Source organism: Myotis nattereri, assembly GCF_964212035.1.
Source record: "Myotis nattereri genome assembly, chromosome: 3".
Taxonomy (NCBI): domain Eukaryota; kingdom Metazoa; phylum Chordata; class Mammalia; order Chiroptera; family Vespertilionidae; genus Myotis; species Myotis nattereri.
Genome location: NC_138077.1, coordinates 208,935,737 through 208,955,337, shown reverse-complemented (window position 1 = coordinate 208,955,337; position 19,601 = coordinate 208,935,737). Strand labels below are relative to the sequence as shown.

General features: G+C 54.7%; 1 protein-coding gene across 2 annotated transcripts in view; it reads left to right on the top strand.

Annotated features, from left to right (window-relative positions):
• The window catches only part of PRDM2 (PR/SET domain 2), a 113,461-nt gene extending 94,082 nt beyond the window's left edge, over window positions 1-19,379 (top strand). For both annotated transcript variants that reach the window (XM_081086853.1, XM_081086854.1), the window contains 2 exons: window positions 14,620-14,763; window positions 17,578-19,379. In XM_081086853.1, coding sequence (XP_080942979.1) covers window positions 14,620-14,740 — 121 coding nt within the window. In that variant the 3' untranslated portion in view covers window positions 14,741-14,763; window positions 17,578-19,379. The remainder of the gene's footprint in view (window positions 1-14,619; window positions 14,764-17,577) is intronic.
• The last annotated feature ends 222 nt before the right edge of the window (window positions 19,380-19,601 follow it).

Here is a 19,601-nt window from a genome sequence, read left to right as displayed (position 1 = left end):
CCCACGATTCTGAACATTTCTTGTTAGTTGCTACCTGAGTTACCCAGTTGGGGTGAGAACTTGGGTGTCATGTTAGCAATGACAGAAAGCTACAGGAGGATTTTAAGGTCCAGGTTTCTATTCTGAACATATTTAATAATATTCCTATAGTAGTGTTGAGACAGGAGCCTGCTGTGCAGTCTGGAATTCTGCTTAGGTAACTACTGAGTGTTAGCATTAAATCCGAGTGTATCCCTACCTGGTTTGGCTTGGTGGATAGAGCATCAACCTGCGGACAAGGGTCCCAGGTTCAATTCAGATCAAGGGCACATGCCCAGGTTGTGAGCTCGATCCCCAGTAGGGGGCGGGCAGAAGGCAGCCAATCAATGATTCTCTCTCATCATTGATGTTTCTATCTGTCTCTCCCTTCCTCTCTGAAATCAATAAAAATATTTATTTAAAAAATCTTAAGTATAAGTTTTCAGTAGGAATCTTTAAAGGCCTGGAGTTTGTTGCACAGGTAAGTTAATAACAATAGGGAATTTAGGCCTTAGGATACAGTTGTGGCAATTTTCATTTTTTACCTTAAAAAAAAAACAAAACAATTTCAGCCGTAGCCAGTTTGGCTCAGTGGATAGAAGAGCATCCGCCCATGGACTGAATGGCCCTGGGTTTGATTCTGGTCGGGGGCACGTACCTCAGTTGCAGGCTCAATCCCCGGTAGGGCACATGTGAGAGGCAACCAATTGATGTGTCTCACATCAATGTTTATCTCTGTCCCCACTTCCTTCCACTCCCTCTTAAAAAAAAAAAAAAAAAAGGAAAGAAAGAAAAAGGAAAAGAAAGAAAGAGGGAAAGAAAGAAAGAAAGAAAAATATCCTTGGGGGAGGATTAATAAAAAGTAAAAATGGAATTTCAATTTTAAATCATTGCATTTGTTTTAGTATTTAATAATTGCCAAAATGATAGTTTAATATTCTTATTGGAATTAGGTTATTAAAACTCACATGGATTCAATTTTTCTTGCAGTAACATTCTCTTCTCACTTGGTTTTTTTATAATCACATCCAACCCTTGCCAACCCAGCTTGAGTTTAGGAACATTTTTGGATGGCTGTTCCCAAGCTGTAACTGGACTCGTGAAGCCGGGCACATTCTCCAGTAGTGACTCAGCCGGTCAGCCATTCAGAAAGCATCTTTAATGGCCAGCTGGACTCCCAAAGGTGTGGGCTGTAGATCTGTGGACCCTGTCCTGCGTCCCTGGGCTTGCAGAGGCCCCTGGACATGACCACTGTTCTGAGGTCTCTGCCTGGCGTTCTCAGCATTTACGGAGAAATGGAGCCTGGGCAGCAGCCTCCCTGGCATGTCCCACAGCTCCAAGTGAGAGAGCGCGCCCAAGCCCGGCATCTGATTCCAGGGCCCTGTTCTTTTTTAAAATATATTTTTATTGTTTTCAGAGAGGAAGGAGGTAGAGAGAGAAACATCAATGATGAGAGAGAATCACTGATTGGCTGCCTCCCATATGCCCCACCACTGGGAACTGAGCCCGCAACCGGGGCATGTGCCCTGACCGGGAATTGAACTGTGACCTACTAGTTCATAGGTCGACGCTCAACCCGAGCCCTGCTGGCCAGGCCCCAGAGCCCTGTCCTTAAAGGCATTGTGAAACCTCTGAACTCACTGTGTCCCCTAAATGTCTCATGCTGACGTCATCGCCCAAACGGGTTTTGCTGCTGAGAGGTGGTGTAGCATATAGTCCATAGCTTCAGGGTGGCAGCCATGATCACACAGAATGGAATTCAAAGTCCAGAGTTTGCTGCAGGCCGCTCGCCTCCCGTGAAAGAGACGGTGTGGTGCAGGCCAGCACTGGCCTGGTTGGGAGGTTTCGCCGAGGTTTCATCACAGGCAGTGAAATGTAGGTGAGGGCACTCGCTCTGCCCCAGAGCTGCTTGCTCAGCTGGCACCTCCTTCAAGAAGCCTTCTGTGACCATCCACTCTGAAATAAGTGCCGTGTCCCTCTCCACGTGTTCTTGGAGATCCTCACGTCTTCCATGTGTTCTGTTCGATCTGTTACATGGGTTGACTGAACGCATCTCCTCCCGGATGGGGAAGCTGCCTGTTGCTGCATGTACAACAGTGCCTGGCATGTAGTCGCTCAATAAATATTTGTTAGTTGAATGAAGTGTCTGCATCCTGGCTTCGTCACTTACCAGCTCTGTAACCTTGGGCAAGTCACACCAATGCTCTGAGCCCCAGTCCTCCTTTCTGTAAAATGGCGGTGATCAGTCAGCCACAAAGGATGCTTGTGAAGACACAGACAAGCCACGAGGACCACAGATGCCGCTTGCGCTAGTAAGTGCTTTGTAAACGCCAGCCGCTGTTGTGGTTGTTGATGCTGAAAGATGTCCTGCTGGATCTGGTTAAAGCTGATCGAGCACTGTGACTCCCCTCAGAGCTGACTTGCCATGTATGTGATTTCATGACCGCAGAGGCTGCCATAGCCGGGATGTCCCCCATCCTCTCCTGCCAGTGCCCACAGCGGGCCCTCAAGGGACCCCAGGGGCCTTTGGCCGCCTCCACGGGGCCTGAGCTGTCCCATCAGGACCATAGCTACTGCCTTTCTACAGGAGGCGCCCCCACCCACCAGAGCTGGAGAGTGAGCTGTGAGACAGGCAGGCACTTTTCAAGTCAAGGTGAGAAAAGCATTAGTTTTATTGTGTCAACGCTCCATATAACTTTCTCTTGGTTTTGAATTTCAAAGCACCTCCCTCCATATAACTTTATTTCCCTTGGTTTTGAATTTCAAAGCCAAAATGTACATTTTAAAAGGTAGCTTAATAAGAAAACATTTCATTAGCTCCATGAAAATGTAACCAAGGAATCCCAACTTACATAATGTGAGAACCATCACTGTTTTCAGGGCTTTTCCTGTATTACCCCATTTCATCATTAAAAAAGAAAACACCTTTTATGTCCTCCCATTTTTCAAATGGGGAGCAGGCCACACAGAAGGTAAACAATTTGAGGTCCCAGGTAGTCAGAGCAGCCAGGTCCAGGCAGTGGCCTCACCTGTCCATCAGAGTCTGCTCTGCCTCTGGTCCCCTGAGCTGGGAGGGAAGCCTGGCTGGGCCTGGTTCTTAGCAGTGGCATCTTGAGAAGCAGGGAGCCCTAGCCACTATGGCTCAGTGGATAGAGTGTTGGCCCAAGGGCTGCAGGGTCCCAGGTTCAATTCCAGTCAAGGGCATGTACCTGGATTGTAAGCTTCATCCCCAGCCCTGGTTGGGGCGCGTCTAGGAGGCACCCGATCATTGTGCCTCTCTCACATCAATGTTTCTCTCTCTTACCCTCCCACTTTCTAAAAACCAATGAAAAAATACCCTCAGGTGAGGATTAACAACAAAAAGGCAGGGAGCTGCTTGCTGGTAAGCAGCTGCCCCATGTGGGTGAGAAGCACCCGTTGATCTGAAGGAGCTGAAACGGAGGAGGTGAACACACATCTCCGTCCTCCCTGATCCTGATCCATTTTGTCTGTTCTTGGGAGACCAGACTGCGCAGCTCCAGCCACACCTGGTGTGATGCACCTGGCGCTGTTAGGGAAGGAACAGGTTCAGGTGCTGACTCGTCCAAACCTTGTCTACTGTCGGCTTTCTTCTACTTCATAGAAGGCTTTCGAGGCCACGGTAGGCAAGTAGGTTCCCATGTGCGCCCGGAGAGCAACTGCCTGGGGTGCCGCATCGGTGGGATTCAGAAGTGAGGTCACGCTCAGGGTCAGAGGGCCCGTGCCAGGTGTCTGCCTTGTTTGCAGAAAGGGTGGGCGCAATGGCTCTGCCGCATGTGTGTGCGCTGTCAGGAGGTTAATGTATCTGCTACTTCCCTGCTTTTAAAAATGGCACTGGGCGCCAAGTACACTTTTCCTGGAGGCTCATGGTAACTAACCATCAATGAATACTGTTGTGGAGAAGTGATGCCCTCAGAGGCAATTCAGGCATGCCGGATCCGGATGCTTGAGGTGTGACTTAACCACGTTTCAGGAAGGATGTACTCCTGGCTCGTTTTTCATTTGTGATTTATGGATGTTGTCTGCGCTGCTGGCCGCCTCCAGATGTGCCCTGTAAATCCCCGATGGGCCAGGAAGCTAGAGAGTGGTCCTGTTAATAGTTCCTGTAAATAACGAGGCAGGTAGGGCCTGAGAGGACACCAGGGGCCTCCCGGCGAGCAGAGTGCGTGAGCAGCAGACGCAGACATGCTGGTGCGGTTTGCCCTTGGTCCTTGGCTGGTAAGTGACGTTTGCTGGACAAATGACCTCCAGATAGGAACATGTGAAGTGTAACACACACACAGATCGCCTTTTCCTTTTGAGCCACAAGTTTCATAAGCAATTTGTGGAGAGAATGAAATGGAAGCTGGGGTAGAACGCACAGTCTCTCGGGGAAGGTTTCTTGCCCCATGAAGTACCTTAATTCTGAAACAGTGGTGTTCTTCTCTGTACCTCATGCCTCCGTGCTTTCCTCTGGGTTTGGAATAAATATTTCATGCGGTGCCTGTGCTAACCAGTGGCTGACTCTCTGAGGAAGTGCCTGGGGCTCAGTCCATCCCATTGCTTTATAAGGAAGACATGGATCCCCCTGCCCGTTGATTTGATTTTCTTTCCTCTCTAAGTGTATTGCGCTAGGAGTTTCCGGAGTTTCTCTGATGACCAGTGCAGAGGTTCAAAGGTGTTCTGTCCTCTTATCTTCCTTCACATTCAGGCTCCTTTGCATTTTACCTGTGAGTTTGGTGGAAATAAGGCTTTGTTGACTTCGTCCTCGTGTAGGTGCCAACCACTTTGAGGCACCCAACAAATTGGTATTGGGAATTGTAGTTGATGTATTTGCTTTGTGGTTTTCTTTTATTTTTTTGTATTTCACTATAGTTAATATGTTTATATTCCTTAAAACTATTTATAAACATGGCAGCTAGAGCTGAGAGTATCAGCTAACAGCAGGTGGTTTATAAGGCGACGTCCTGAATCATGTTGGACGCGGTGAGGGGACAGTATTTCCCGGGTCAGGAGACCTGTTCGGAGAGGGGGGCATTTCCTGCCTGTGTTCCCCGGTGTGCGAAGGGGCCCTGGTTGGCATGTGTCAGGATGTTCACTTGGTGGACCATCTGCACCACAAGCCACCTGGGCGTTTATTAAGAATCCAGACCCGTGAAACTGTCATCTCTGGGAGTGGGTCTTGGAAATCTTTATTTTTGTCAGCTTCTCACATGAGTTTACCCAGACTTCAGAGCCTTCCATTGGGTCTTAAAAAGAAAAGCAGAAGTGATGGAAATGGTGGAAATGGCCTCTTGACTTATCCCAGGAGACATCCCAATCCCAACCATCCCCAATGTTCCGGCCATTTCTCCAGGTGGTGGGATGTGAGCATCTGAGAAGCCATCTCGGCAGCAGCCCAGTGTGACCCCATCAAAAATCCAGGGGCCATCTTCTCAGATCTGCATCTTGTGACGAGCAGGCGACCGACCTCGGGTACCCAGATCTGGTAGACAGGTCGGAAGAAGGCCTGGGGAAGAACTAGATGAGTTCTCACCTGATTTGTTCCAGTTTGCAAACTCTCAGATCTGCTTGTGTAAAACTTGGAGGCTCAGGCACAGAGTGAGGGCGGGAAAGATTTGGGGGCAAGAGTAGGTAGTAACAGTGGTTGCCTTCAGACACTGAAATGACCTCTTCTGGAAATCCGTTCTCTTTTTTCCTGGGGGTAAAATAAGTTGGACATTCTGTGTGTTATCCCATCCCCAATCCTCCAAAGTAATACAAGACATCATGGCAAATGAAGCAAACCCTAAGTGTATGCCCAGTGTCCTACAGAACCCACGTCTTGGGGTGCAAACTGCATGCGTGCACATGTACACACACACACACGCACACGTGTGCACTTGAAGTCAGGTCCCTTGTGTCCTTGTTCAGAGCTCTGGCAACCTCTGCGTTTCCTCCTTAATGTCAATCACACCCTGGGATTTTGTATTATAGATTATGCAAGCAATGATGACCCTCTTCTCGAACACATGCCCCACACAGGCAAAGACCAGGTCTGTTCGCCTCGCTGCTGCATCCCAGCGTCCAGCACAGCATCAGGTATATAATCAGTGTGACTGGTCAGTATCGATACGAACCATTGGAAGGCCTGATCTTGTTCAGTGTGTGAACAAGAAGGCTGCCACGCTTTCTTAGGCTCCGAGGACGACATCTCGTGACGGGGCATGATGGCACATGACAGCATATGTAAGTGCGGAGTTAGAAATCTGACTCCCACAGGGAAGACTCAATCAGGATATTGCTTCATATGGCTGATTGGAGGAAATCTCTATTAAAAAGGATAAATTAAAAAATAAATGTTGGTGCTTATAGGTGGCCTCCTGAGACTCAGCGTAGACCAAAGCTATCCCTGGCAGCATTCTCGTGCCTGCGGAGTGCTTGGCTGCCCCGCCGTACCTGGCACAGAGCAGCTGTCAGTTAAGTGGAGGAACTAAGTTTGCACATTAAAGCTCAGAACTCCTGCCCAGACGTGCCTGTTTGGCTTCAGGAGCCTGTGTCTGGAGCTAAGTGTCTAGGGCTTCGACCCGGCTCTGCCTCTTGCCAGCTGTGTGTTCCCGGGCCGACTGCCGAACCTCTCTGTGCCTTAGCTCCTCATGTATAAAACGTGGCAGGACCCATCTTGGAGAGGTCTTGTGAAGATGAAGTTCGCCACTCCATGTCAAGTTTGAGCATGGCGCTCTGCACGTAGTGAGCAGGGAAATGTTAGCTGCTGCGATGCAGATGATAGCGAGGATGCACCTAGAAAAACCTGTTCCACCGCCCCCGGGCTGGGACCTGCTGGTAGCATGGAAGAGACGTTAGGACGGTTTTCATTCCGTGTTAGGCGTGAGTCTGTGGGCGCCAGTAGTGTGGCTGGGCCGCGTGTCTGCCCCGCAGGGGGGACCCCTCACGGAGCCAATGAGTGGGCCTCAGCCCGAATGGAGCGCAGGGTCTCGGTGCTGCTGAGCAGCCCAGAGGGTCCGCCAGCTGGGCCAGGTCATTTAGCACCTGTGGCCGCCTCTGTCCCCTCTGTGACATAGGCTGATCTGTCCCACGTCCCAGCCCCAGCCACCCGAAGCCTGTTTGAGGTCAGCCAGGAGACAGGGCGAGGGCTTTGGGGCTGTGGGGTGAGAGGAGGTGCTGGGCACACTGCTAGCCAGTCCCCTGCACCCTCCGAGGAGGAGTTCCCCTGGCCTACAGCCCACGTGTGTGCCCTGGCCCTTTACGCAGCGTCCTTGCCCCGCTGACTAATGCCCCGTTCAGACTCAGCAAGCCTGCCTTTCCCACGGCAACGCTAGCCTGTGCCTGGGACGCCCTGCCAGCCAGACACACCCAGGCCTCGGAGACGCCTCGGGTGGCAAAGGAGCCCCCCGAGCTCCACGGGGCTTCTCCATCAAGACGGGGCCTCAGACGGTTAGCATCCTTGGGCGGCACCAGACCCCAGGTTCCGGAAATCCTGTCACTGGGAGATGCCACATAGGCCTTTCGAGACCCTGAGTCCCAGTGACTCCCAGATGTGGAGGTGGTTCCTGCAGCCAACTTAGCCATCTTTCTAACGTCTTGGTCTAAGTTGACTTTAAAGGACAGAGCGGTTGCAATAATGAAGTCTTGGCGTTCCTTATAGAATTTCTCCCTTTAAAAGAGCTTTGCCCTGGGGACCTCGTGGGGGCCTGGGGGCCTCTCTGCCCCACGCTGGGAATCTGCTTTCTGTGTGTTCATGTCCTGACACACGTGTCCTGTGTTCTCTTGGGCTTCCCTCCCATTCTTAGAAGTTTCCTTTAACGAGAGCCGCTGTCTCACTTGGCTGGAGAGGAGGAGGGATGGCATCTGGGCACGAGAACTGGTTTGGGGGGGGTGGGCAGGAGCCAAGTGCCCTGAGAGGCAGAGACTTACAGGGAGCGGAGCTGGGTTCTTCCCGCCTCGCTGGGCACTGCACAGCTGATGGCTGTTGCCTGCGGGCATGGCGTCTGAGCCACGGCACTGAGCTGAGCCAGGGGTGTGGTGAGGGAGGCCGTCGGAGTCGGGCTCCAAGAATTGTCTTGTGGGGAAGGTAGGCACCTGGTCACATGGTTTGGGCGGGGCCTTGGCGGTGAGAGAACCTCCTGGAAGTCACTTCCTTGGACAGTTGGGTCCTTGAGCGCCATGGACGAGCACATTTGGGTTTCCACTAGATGAGGAGCCTGGTCAGACTTGCCCTTGACTTGTCCAGGGACTATTCTCAGAGCCCACCCTGTGCCAGGCAGGTGACAGGCAGGTGGCGGGATGAGGCGTGAACAGACCAGCCTTCCCTCTTGGGGCTCAGTCCAGGGGGGGCAGCAGGGGTTGGGGACAGTCACAGAGCACCAGGTGCCCTCGCCAAAGGGCACCGCCTTGCCTCCTGGGGTTTCCTTCCCCAATTCCGCTGGGCTCCACGCTACCCTTGCTCCCCACCATCACTGTCCCCATATAAACAGTGAGCCCCCCTGGGCCTTCTCACTTCTTCCCAAGAGCAACTTGCTGGGTGACCCCTCCCTCTGGCTTCTCCTGTCTGAGCGAAGGGCTGCTTGGCCCGGACTCCGGGATCCCCTGCCCCCCTCCTGTCCTGGCAGGGTGGCAGGCGGCCACAGCAGGGATGTCCCCCTGGCAGCTTCCTTTGCCTGAGGTCCTGGCTGGGCGGGACAGCCCTCTGTTGACTGGGTTACGAGCTGCCACACTCTGGGCATTTGGAGTTCAAGCCAGACATGTTTGGGGAACTAATGGCCTCTGGAGGCTGCAGAACCTGGCAGAAAAGCCGCCCGGGGTAGGGACGTGATTGGTCTTTGGACACGTGGAGGCCACGCCGGGGAGCCAGCATGGGAACAGGGCCTTCCGGGAGCGGAGAGGGAAGGAACTCCGTCTGCAAAGAGGCGGATTCAGCTCCGGAGTGGAGTCAGCTCCGTGGATCCTCCCTCCCTCCCGCCCTTCTAGTCGTGTCCCTCTCTGTGACCTTAAATGAGTCAATGACCTTAACTTTCTGTGCTGCTGTCCTCTCAGCCTTTTAAGGGTCACAGGACCCACCTCACGTGGGTAAAGGATGATTAAATGACAAAGCCGCCAGGCATGGCTGGCAGGGCTCGCGATGCCAGCTCCTCACCGTCCTCAGTAGGTCACTGACTGCCCCGCCGGTGGTCTCAAACCTCGGCCCCAAGGACCACTTTTATTTTCCTCCATCGAGCCCTCACATTGGAAAGACTTTCCCTACAAAACGTCCGTAAGCACTAGGCCCCCCGACCCAGGCCCCTCTTAGACACTGCCATCAGCACGTGGCCTGCACTCAAAGGTGCCCCCTAGCCCACGCTCCCCAACTCCTGTGTCAGATGCCTCTCCAGGGACCTGGTTAAATGTGGAGGCTGAGCCAGGAGGCTGGGCGGGGCTGCGGGGCTGCACTTTAACCAGCGCCCAGGACTGCCTGTGCTGCTGGTCCGGGGACCACACTGAGCGGGTCGGTCAGAGACCAGTGGCTCCGAGACCCCGGGCTGCACCCCAGCGAGCTCAGTCAGAGCCCAGGGCTGAGGAGTGGGCCTCGGGGTGGTTCTCACCTCTCCTGGGACTCCAGTGAGCCTCGGAGAGTGAGACCCCACGCTAGGGCTCCTCTGAGCCGACGCGGCTCCAGCACAAGTTGACGCCAGCCTTCGTGGGCAACGACTCGACTCCTGATGGCTTTTTGGGATATTGACAAGCGCTCCTTGTCCCCATCACGACAAGGACTGTGTCAGGGAGGGGACCCAGGGTGCGGTGTCCAATGGCCCTGGGTTCAGATGCCTCTCCAGGGACCTGGTTAAACGCTGTACCCCTATTGGCTGAGAGAACATAGACGTTGGGCTTCCTCGCCTCTGAGCCACTGCCGCCTCCTCTGCGAGATGTGCATCGGCACAGTCCCTGCCTCGGGGCTGCTGGGAGGGTTTCAGGAACTCCAGGAAACGCCGGAAACGTTTCCCGCATATCACATGCTCAGTGGATGATGCCATACATTTTTTTCCTTGGTTGACATCCTCATTTTACAGGTGAGACCACTCTGACCCAGAGAGGGAGAGGCATTTTCCTGAGGCCACACAGCCAGTAGCGGGGAACCTAGGGCTGACACTCCAGGCTCCCGCCTCCCAGCCCAGGGCCCTCATTTGAGTAGGAGGGGCCTCCCTGGAGCAGAAGGGGCTGTCCTGTTTGGGAAGCTGGGGCCAACCATTTCTGGAAGTGGCGTGGCTGGTGCCAGGAAGCAGGCAGTGGTTCCTGTAGCTTCTACCTGTGGCCTTCACCCAGCCTGGGGCCATTTCAACATCATCTCAGTTTGTCTTACCTGCGCGCCTTCTTTGCTTCTCCCTTGCCTCGGGCAAAGCTGTGGACCGTCAGACGCTGACTTAGATGCTTGCACTCTGAGGATTTATGGAGAGTCGTGTAAGACTCTTGGACGGGCGGCTGTGTGGCCCAACCAGCTTGGCGATTGCTTTCCAGAAGGTCCCTCCTGACGCATGCGGGAGGGCGAGGTGGAAGGTGGCCATGGTGAGCAGGGTCTCCACTCAACACCCAGGCAGCCTGGCGGAGAACGTGGATGAGCGGGTTGGCCCGGTGGGGACTGGAGAGCTCTGGGGAGCGTCCGGGGGCTGGCAGCTCCTTCCTGCCCAACCCTGTCCCTTCTGTGTCCCCCTTTACCCAGATCTCCGTGGCTGGGCTCTCTGGACCCTGACCCCTGTCCTCCTCTCCTCTCTTGAACTCACCTCCTTCAGGTGCTTGTCTCTTCCTTGTCTTGGAAACTGCTGTTACCACGGTTACCGGCAACCTCTAGGCTTCTGAAGTGTCCTCGTCGGTTGGTTCTCGGTCCGTCTTCACCCATCGGCAGCTCTGGACGCTGGTTCTTCCCTCTCCCCGTGACACCTCTCCCTGGGCTTGTGACACCACCAGTGCCTGGGCTCCTCGTCGTCTCCACACCCGTAGGAGCCACCCAGTCCCCCCAGATGCCGATCAGCCCCAATCCATCAGCGGTGCATCTCAGCCACCCACTGGATTTCCCCCCAGGGTGCCTAACACCATTTCACATTTAGTCCTTCCAGAGCGGACCCCCCAGGAAGCCACGCTCTCCTCCTGCTGTCTTCCCCAGCTCGGTTAAACGGAAACCATCTGGACTCCATCTCGACTCTGGTCGCTTTCTCACCCCTGCCCCAGCCCCGACATCCAGTTCCTCAGTCCTGTGGGCACTGGTAAAGGTGTCCGTATCCGGCCACTTCTCACAGCTCCACTCCCCAGCCGGCCCCAGGCCCACGCTGCCATCATCTCTCACCTGGATGTTGGCAGTCGCCCCCTCACTGGTCTCCTCCATCCCATTCCTGCCATCCTGCAGTCTGTGCCCCGCACAGCGGCCACGTCAGGCCAGGTCACTCCGTGCCCAGAAGGACACCCCGGCTCCATGCCTACCAGACCCTCCCCGCTGCCCCATCTTACCTGACATTCCAGGCAAGTTTCACCTCGGGGCCTTTGCAGGTGCTGCTCGCACGGCCTGGAACACACGAGGCCCTGTTTCCAAGGGGGTCCCTCGCCCACCTCCTCCTGGTCTTGGCTCACCCATTTCTGTGAGGTCTTCCTCCTCCACTTGGCCGCCCGCCCACCCGCCCCACCGGCCACTCCGAGCTCTCTCCTCTGCTTCGTTTCTCTCCACAGCGGTCACTGTGGCCTGACTGCCACACGCTCCTTTATTCGCTTTTGTCTCTGCCAGGAGGGGAAGGCGGGGTTGAGACCCCGGGCTCCCCGCTGTGTCTCCAGTGCTCACAGCGCTGAGGGATGTAACTGTCCTCCATCTGGGGGCTGCGATGAGCAGCTCTGAGAGGGCGTAGAGGAAGCTTCTCAGGAGGTGGGGCGGCCGGGCTCCGCCTCCCCAGGTGTCCAGGAATGGGGGGCAGTCCTCACCCTGTCACATCCCCTCACCTGCAGGCCCCACGCACCCGGCACCTGTCCCAGGCCCTTGTGCTAACAAGCTCTTCTCGGACAAGCGGCCGGGCACCTCTTCATCCTCATGGGCTTTGGCTTCCTCTGGGAATTGCCTCTTCATGTCATTCTGTTCTCTGTTCAGTGATCGGCTGCACTTTGCCCGTCTTTATTTAGTGTTTACGTCTCCCTGGCCCAGCATCCCCTGGCCCTGGGCAGTCCCTGGAGGTGAGGGGCTCTGGTGTCTGGTGGCCCCTCTGTGATGTCACCTGCTCCCCAACTCCCACAGCCCGGTGACATCGGAGCTCCAGGAAGACCCCTTGGGGTGAGGGGCCTCCTCCCCTCGGGGCTCATGCGCCTGTGAGGAGCTGCAGCCAGGCAAACCCAGGCTGACCCTTCGGGGTCCTTGTTGCCCTCCGCTCGGGACTCCCGGAACCCTTCACAGCGCCATCTTCTCCCCCGCCCTGGCCTCCCCTGCTGTTTCTTCAGTGTTGTTTTTGAGTGTAGCTCAGCGTATTCGGACAGCTCCTTTACCAGAATCCCATGACCGAGAATGGCCCCTGGGAGCCAGAGGCCCCGTCCCGGCCTCGCACTGGCTGCGAGCTCTCCGGAAACAGCGTGTTCCTCTCTGCGCAGTCACAGGCAGACGGCGAGGCGGACTGTCTCGCCCCTGAGGCTCCCTGCAAAGCACGGGCGGGCAGCAGACTTCCCACTGTGCCGGGCTGCGTCCAGGTGCCGGGCCCGTCAGTGACAAGGAGCCCCGGTGGAGCCAGGACACAAAAACCCGAGTGGACACGGCGTGGTGACGAACACCAAAAGAAAGTGCAGTAGCCCCCCCTTATCCGAGGGGAGCACATTCCAAGACAGACCCCAGTGTGGACCCGCAACCACAGGTGGTGCTGAACCCTATATTTTCCCCATCCATACGTCCCTATGATAAAGTTTAACGTATAAACTGGGCACAGTAAGGCATGAACAACAGTCACTACTAAAGTAGAACTATTGTAACGATATGCTGTCGTGGCAGTTCCGCGAATGTGGTCTCTTTCAAAGCATCTTATTGTACTGGACGCAGCAGGACTAGGCTGCAGGAGGGCGAGTCACCTCGGGTGGGTGGGAGCGGGGATGGCATCATGGCTGCTCAGGCTGGCGCCTGGTTTAAAACTTGAGAACTGCGTTTCTGGGATTTTCCATTGAATATTGTCAGACCGTGATTGACTGTGGGGAACTGACTCGGTGGGGTGCGAAATCCCGGGTGAAGGGGTTGGGGGGGGGGGAGGGGCAGGAAGGGGCTGTAAAACGCATTGTGGAGCCGGGAGTTTCAGGAGAGGCTGGGAAGCTCACTGAGAGGGGGCACTTAGCAAGAAGGTGGCGCCGGGCGGGGCTCCTCGGGCCGCTTTCTGTAGCCATGTGTCTGTTTCTACATTCATTTGTCCTAACAGATCATTACTGAGGGCGTCCTTGTTGAGTGGGCACTGCTAACACAGGGGTGGGGGGCTGGATCATTCTTCCTCGTAGGGCCGCCCTGTGTATCGGGGGAGGTTTAGCAGCATCCCGGCCCCGCCCATGGGATGCCAGCAGCATCCTCCCTCCCCCAGATGTGACAACCAGACATGTCTCCCGTCATTGCAGACGCGTGCCCTGGCTGGGGACCACTCACGTGAACCCTGCTGTTTCAGCTTGTCCCCGTCTCTTGCTCCCCCGGGCGGAGCAGGTGACGTTCGCCTCCCATCTCTCCTCACCTGAGGCCCTGCTCTTCCATCTCGAGGGCGCAGACCTGGGACCTGGGACCAGTCACTGTGCCTGTTTCCCCGTCTGTAAATTAGGGATGTACAGTATCCGCTGGGGAAGGTTCTATGAAGACTAAGACATACAGAAAATACTTAGCACAGTGTCGCTCCTGTTCAACACGTATTTATTTTTGTCATGCCAAGCTGGGAGTGTAGCAGCAAACAAAAGAAAGGCCCTGACCTTGGGGTCACAGCTCGTGAGGGGGCAGACGCATTATCCTGCGATTGTGATTCATGTAACAAGTGCTGTGATGGGGAAGGCGAGGGGTGGTGGGAGCCGGGAGGAGGGACACTCATCCAGGAGATGAGGAAGGAGGGCTTCCTGGAGGAGGTGGTATGCCAGCCGGGACCTGGAAGATGAGTACAGGTTACTGGGTGAAGGAAGGGGAGGAATAACGAGATCTGGGAAACCTGTCTTAAAAGAAATTTAAAGCTTCCCTGAAAAATCAAGTCCAATTTAATGGGCTGTAGCAGCAAACAGGATCCCGGTTCACACCCCCTCTGTGATTCCTGACATGGAAGTGGGGCCAGGGCAGAGGTCAGGTGCACAGTTAACAGCCTGGAGGGGACGGGCCCTCCCTCCTCTCCCCACCACAGACGATGGAGGTAACCTGGTGCTAAAAACCTCCCCAGGTGTCTCGGAGGGAACAGCGCAGTGTCTCAGGATCCACGGGTGGACGCTGCTGCTAGCGCCACCTCTCGGGGAGGGAAGGTGGTGGACAGAGCCAGGGGAGCTCACAGGCTTGTATCAAAGCTCACATCCCATTGGCCTCAAGGGCCTGGAGAGGTGGGGCCAACACCAGGCCTGCAGGTGCTGCCTGGCTGGGCCCCGGGTGATGGTGTGTTGTTTCTCTTTGTGCAGCTACAGTCTCCGCCTGGCGACCCGATGCCCCACGCCCGCCGCCCCGTACATCACCAGGCAGTGCAGGAGTGTCAAGGCCACGGCCGCAGCTCAGCTCCAAGGACCCCTCTTCAAAGAGTAGAAGCTTCACCTGCTCCCTGACAGGTGTGAAGAGGGGGTAGCAGCTTCTGGATCCTTTTGGTGGCTCTGGGGGGGAGGGGAGGCTGGGCTTGGGGTGGCTGGGAAGGAGAGAAAGGGGGTGGACATGATGGCTTGTGGAGTACCCCCTGTGTGCCAGCTGGGCACGGGTCTTCCTGCAAGAAGGGTGCATAATGATGCAGAGTGTGGATCCTGGATCACCTGGGTTCAAATCCCAGCTCTGCCACTTACTGGCTGTGGGACCTCAACAAGTTAGTCTCTTCGAGCCTCAGTTTCCACATCGATAAAATGGGACAATAGTATCTACTTCGTGGGATTGTGAGAATTACAAGTGTAAAATGCATGCAAAGCACCTAGAACCGTGCCTGGCACATAGTAAGCAGTAGGTAAGTATTAGCTATCATTGTTGTAATAATCCTATATAATAAAGAGGTAATATGCAAATTGACTCTCACACCCTCGCATAAGATGGCCGCCCCCATGTGGTCAAAAGATGGCTGCTACAAGATGGCCGGCAGGGGAGGGCAGTTGAAGGTGACCAGGCTGGCAGGGGAGGGCAGTTGGGGGCAATCGGGCCTGCAGGGGAGCAGTTAGGCATCAATCAGGCTGGCAGGGGAGTGGTTAGGGGATGATCAGGCTGGCAGGCAGAAGTGGTTAGGGGCAATCAGGCAGGCAGGCAGGTGAGCGGTTGGGAGCCAGCGGTCCTGGATTGTGAGAGGGATGTCTGACTATCCTCTGGGATCGGGCCTAAACCGGTAGTCGGACATCCCCCGAGGGGTCCCAGATTGGAGAGGGTGCAGGCTGGGCTGAAGGACACCATCTCCCAGTGCACGAATTTTGTGCACCAGGCCTCTAGTAATAATAATAATAATAATAATAATAATAATAATAATAATACTCAGCACTTAATTGATTCCCTAAGAGGCTTTAAACCTAGAAAAGATTTGAAAGTAAAAGAAATACTCATCTGTAAAATAATGAATTTAGATTTCTGTTGACCCAAAAGTCTCTTTTCTAGATTTTCTGATGGCAAAGCCTGAATCATCCATAGAAACTAGACTTTTCATCTTCAGGGGGCTGGGCTGGGTAGTGATTTGGGGCAGGCTTAGGTTTCCCTGTTGGTGACACAGCGTGTCTTCTTTCATTGTGTCCCCAAGACCAGCCTCTCAGCATGATTGCAGAACCTTGACATTGGGGCACCCATTAAAGATACAGACCCCAGGGCCCTACTCTGATGTATGAACAGCATGCTGATGCACAGAGCCTGGGAGCCTGGTCAGCCCTGGGTCAGGGCATGGCCCTGGATGGATGCCTCCTTTTCCCTTATCTTCAAACATGTGCAGCTTCCCAGGGAAGCCCGAGATCAGGGTGAGGACTCTTGCTGTCTTGCAGATGCCCCTTCTGGCTGTGTCCGATGTGGCGGAGAGCTCCCACTGCTGGCAGCTCTCTTTCCAGCCCCATCAGAGGTTTGGGGGAGGTTGAAATGGACAGTGTGTGGTTAAGTGCACACTTTCTGGAATTGAATCCTGGCGCCAGTAATCCTGGCGGGTATTTCACTTCTCTGTTTCACTTTGCCCATCTGTAAGAGTGTCAGCGGTTAGTTAGTACGTGAAAAGCACTTAGGAAAGTAAGTGCCTCGGATGTAGTAAGCCTCCCATAAATAAGCACTGCTATTATTATTCTCATTGAATTATTGTATTATTATTAGTAATACTTTAATAATTATTATTACTAATAGGAATGACAACCAGGTTCCCTGGGTGAGAGAATCGAACCTCTGAACTTGACTCAGCCCAATCCCAGGCTCATATTCCCCCCAATGCAGCAAACACTGTGAGCTGCTCACGCGTGCCTGGCTCTGGGCCACGTGCTGTAAATGAGGCTCCCACAGAGGAAGCATGGCCACGCCATTCCCTCGCACACTCAGGCAATGGAGTGTGCTGGACCTGGGTTCAAGTCCCCCCTCTGCCACTTGTCAGCCTCCTGACCTCGTAAAGGTTACTTTTCTCTGAGCCTCCATTTCTTCCATGCAAAATGGGGGTCCCTGTCACCTGCCACGAGGGCTGTTGCCAGCAGTAGAGTGAAGTGCAGAGGCAGCCTAGCCCCTTTGGAAAACTGTTTGGCAGCATCAACTGGAGCTGAACAGATGCCAACTCCCGGACCCAGCGATTCCACTGCCAGGGACACACTCAGAGAACACGTACAGGAATACTCACATGTTATGTAGGTACGGCCTGCTCCCCAGCACTTCCGCAAAAACATGTGCACATGTGCACCATACGTGTGATTTAGACCATGTAAGAATATCCCAGCGACATTATGCGTGATGGCCCCAAACTCCCGGACCTGCATTGGCAGTAGCCTCGGCAGGTGGAAGGATGATCCTCCAACAGACTCCTACAGCGAGGAGAGTGAAAATCTACACCGCGCTGGCAGGCACGTTCAGCAGCAGAAGCCAGGCACATAGGATGTGTACTGAGACATTTCATTTATTTAAGTTAAAAAATGGGAGAAATCAGTCTGTGATGCCAGAGGTCAGGATATTGGTTATTCTGGGGGTGAGCGTTAGTGGTTATCCTAAAAGGGGGGCAGCGTCCGGAGCTGATGGGAGCTTGGTCCTCCCGTTCTACTTCCTGACCTGGGTGCTGGTTACGCAGGTGTGTGCGCTGTGAAACCTCATCACGATCTGCTTTCCTCTGGATGTGTGCTGTGCTCCAACAAACAGTCAGATCATCAAAATGAAGTGGGAGAGTGCTTGAGCAGCCCATGGTCCTGAATAAGCAGCCACCATTATCATTGTTCTTTTCTTTGTCTCCTCAGCACCTGAAGTGACCTGGAATCAGAGAAGCCAAAGGGACTGGCCTTCCGCCCTGCAGGGAGTAGCGACCTATTCCAGTGCTAGAGTTTGTGAGAGAAAGGGAGTGCACGTGCACGCCTGCCTGCCTGCGTGTGGTCTCCAGCACCCTAGGGAGGCAGGGCACCAGCTGATTCCACACCAACGGGCATGTTCTGCAGCTCGGCCTTCCTGCAGGGGCGGGACCTCTCCTACTATGCAATTTTTCAAGAGCTCCTTGATCCTGCTTTTTGCTTCTCGAGTTGTCCTTCACCGCGGCGAGGACCTGGGTCTGGCCCAGGGGTCAGCTCCAGTCGTGTCCGAGGAAGACCTTCAGGAGGAGGCCAAGCTCCCCTTCCAGCCGCCCGGCCCCCCCGCCCTCATGTCCCACACCCCTCACGATCTCTGGGAATCGGTAGCGTGCAGACATGTCGGAGCCTCGCTGGCCCTTTGGCCTGTGCACTTGGAAAACCTTCCTGGCCCGCTAGCCTGAGCTGTCGGCGCTTGAGTCATTGCCAGATTTGAAATCGTGGTTAGTCCATGTGCATCGGAGAAAGCCCTGGTCCCCTTGTATGGATCGGGTTCCTCCATGGGAGAAGCAGGGGGCGGGGAGGGGTGGTGTCCTGTGTCCGGGAGCTGCTCTGCCTCACTCGGTGGGACCAGCAACACTCTTAGTGTGTGAGCTTCCCAAATGAGCTGAAAAGGGAAACAAATAGAAATTGGGAAATGAAAGTTAAGGTGGAACATGAACAAGCAAAGGTGGGGCGGGGAGAAAAAGAGATTTCTGGGAGTTCCCCATCGCCTGCCAGGGGCGCTGGAGGGGGCCCCTGCTCTGGTGGGACAGGCCATGCCTCGGAGACACGGGTGAGCTGAGCTAGGAGTCGGGACCGGTGCGGGTCTTGGGTTTGTGCCTTTGGGGCAGACCCCAGACAAGGATGCCCGAGGCCCCTCCCGCCTGTGCCTCGCCCCGTTTTCAACAGTAACTTAACCAACCCAAAGTGGAGGGCGGGGACCGGGAAGCGTGTGCGTGGTCACACACACAAAAAGGGACTTTTTTTTCAGGGCTACTATGGTTGATCTTGCAACTCTGTACATATGTATGTAGACACTTTTCAAAGCACGTATTTATGTCCCTGACTGTAAATGCCCCGTTTTTAAAGTTTTATAACTTGTGTTATTTAATTAATCAGTCGACCGGCTGCCGTGCGGGCTCTGATAATGGCCCAGGAGAAAGTTCTCGCGAGATCCTCACATGGGCAGAGAAACACTGATCGTTGGCCTACGTCCCAGTTTTCCTAGTTCCCACCCGGCTAACAACTGCTGTTTGTTTTAAATGTTCGTAAACTGGAAGGAACCCTGTTGCCCGCTTCTGAAACTCGCCCTCTTGAGCATGAACATCCGTGGCTGTCCCTTATCCTCACGAGACGATGTTGTCCCATAAATGTCAACACTCACGTACTGTACTGTACCCAGCCTCTCAGTTCTTGAGGGTTTTCCCCATTCAGCAGCGAGGGAGGCTTAGGAACCCAGAACTTTGGAGGTCACCTTCAGCGATGGGCAAATCCTGGGAGTGTTGTGGGGTGGGGGGGTTGGGGGCCACTCCTTTTTTGCATGTGCAAACGTGCTGGTCAGCTGTCAACCTCCGGAACCTCAGGGGAAGGGGGAGTGGTTCACAGAGTGGCTTCCCTGGCCCCCGGGAGCTAGGGAGGTGGGTTTGGCCCTCCCAGGGAGACAGTTCTGTATCTGCCATGTGAAGAAAATTAACAATAAAAGTGTGAAGTGCGATTGTAAGGAAGAAGCGTAGGCGTGGTCATTTGGGTTCCTGTGTGTTATGTTTTTCATTTTGGTGACATCTGTGTTGTTGGGATGGGAATGGGCTGGGGAGGGGGGGTCCCCGAGGGCTCCACTCCTGCCATGAGAGGAAGCTGAGGGAGTGAGGGAGCTCACGGTGGAAACGTCTTACCTGGTGATCAAGGTCACCTGCCTTCAAATCCCCCTCCCACCTGCCGGC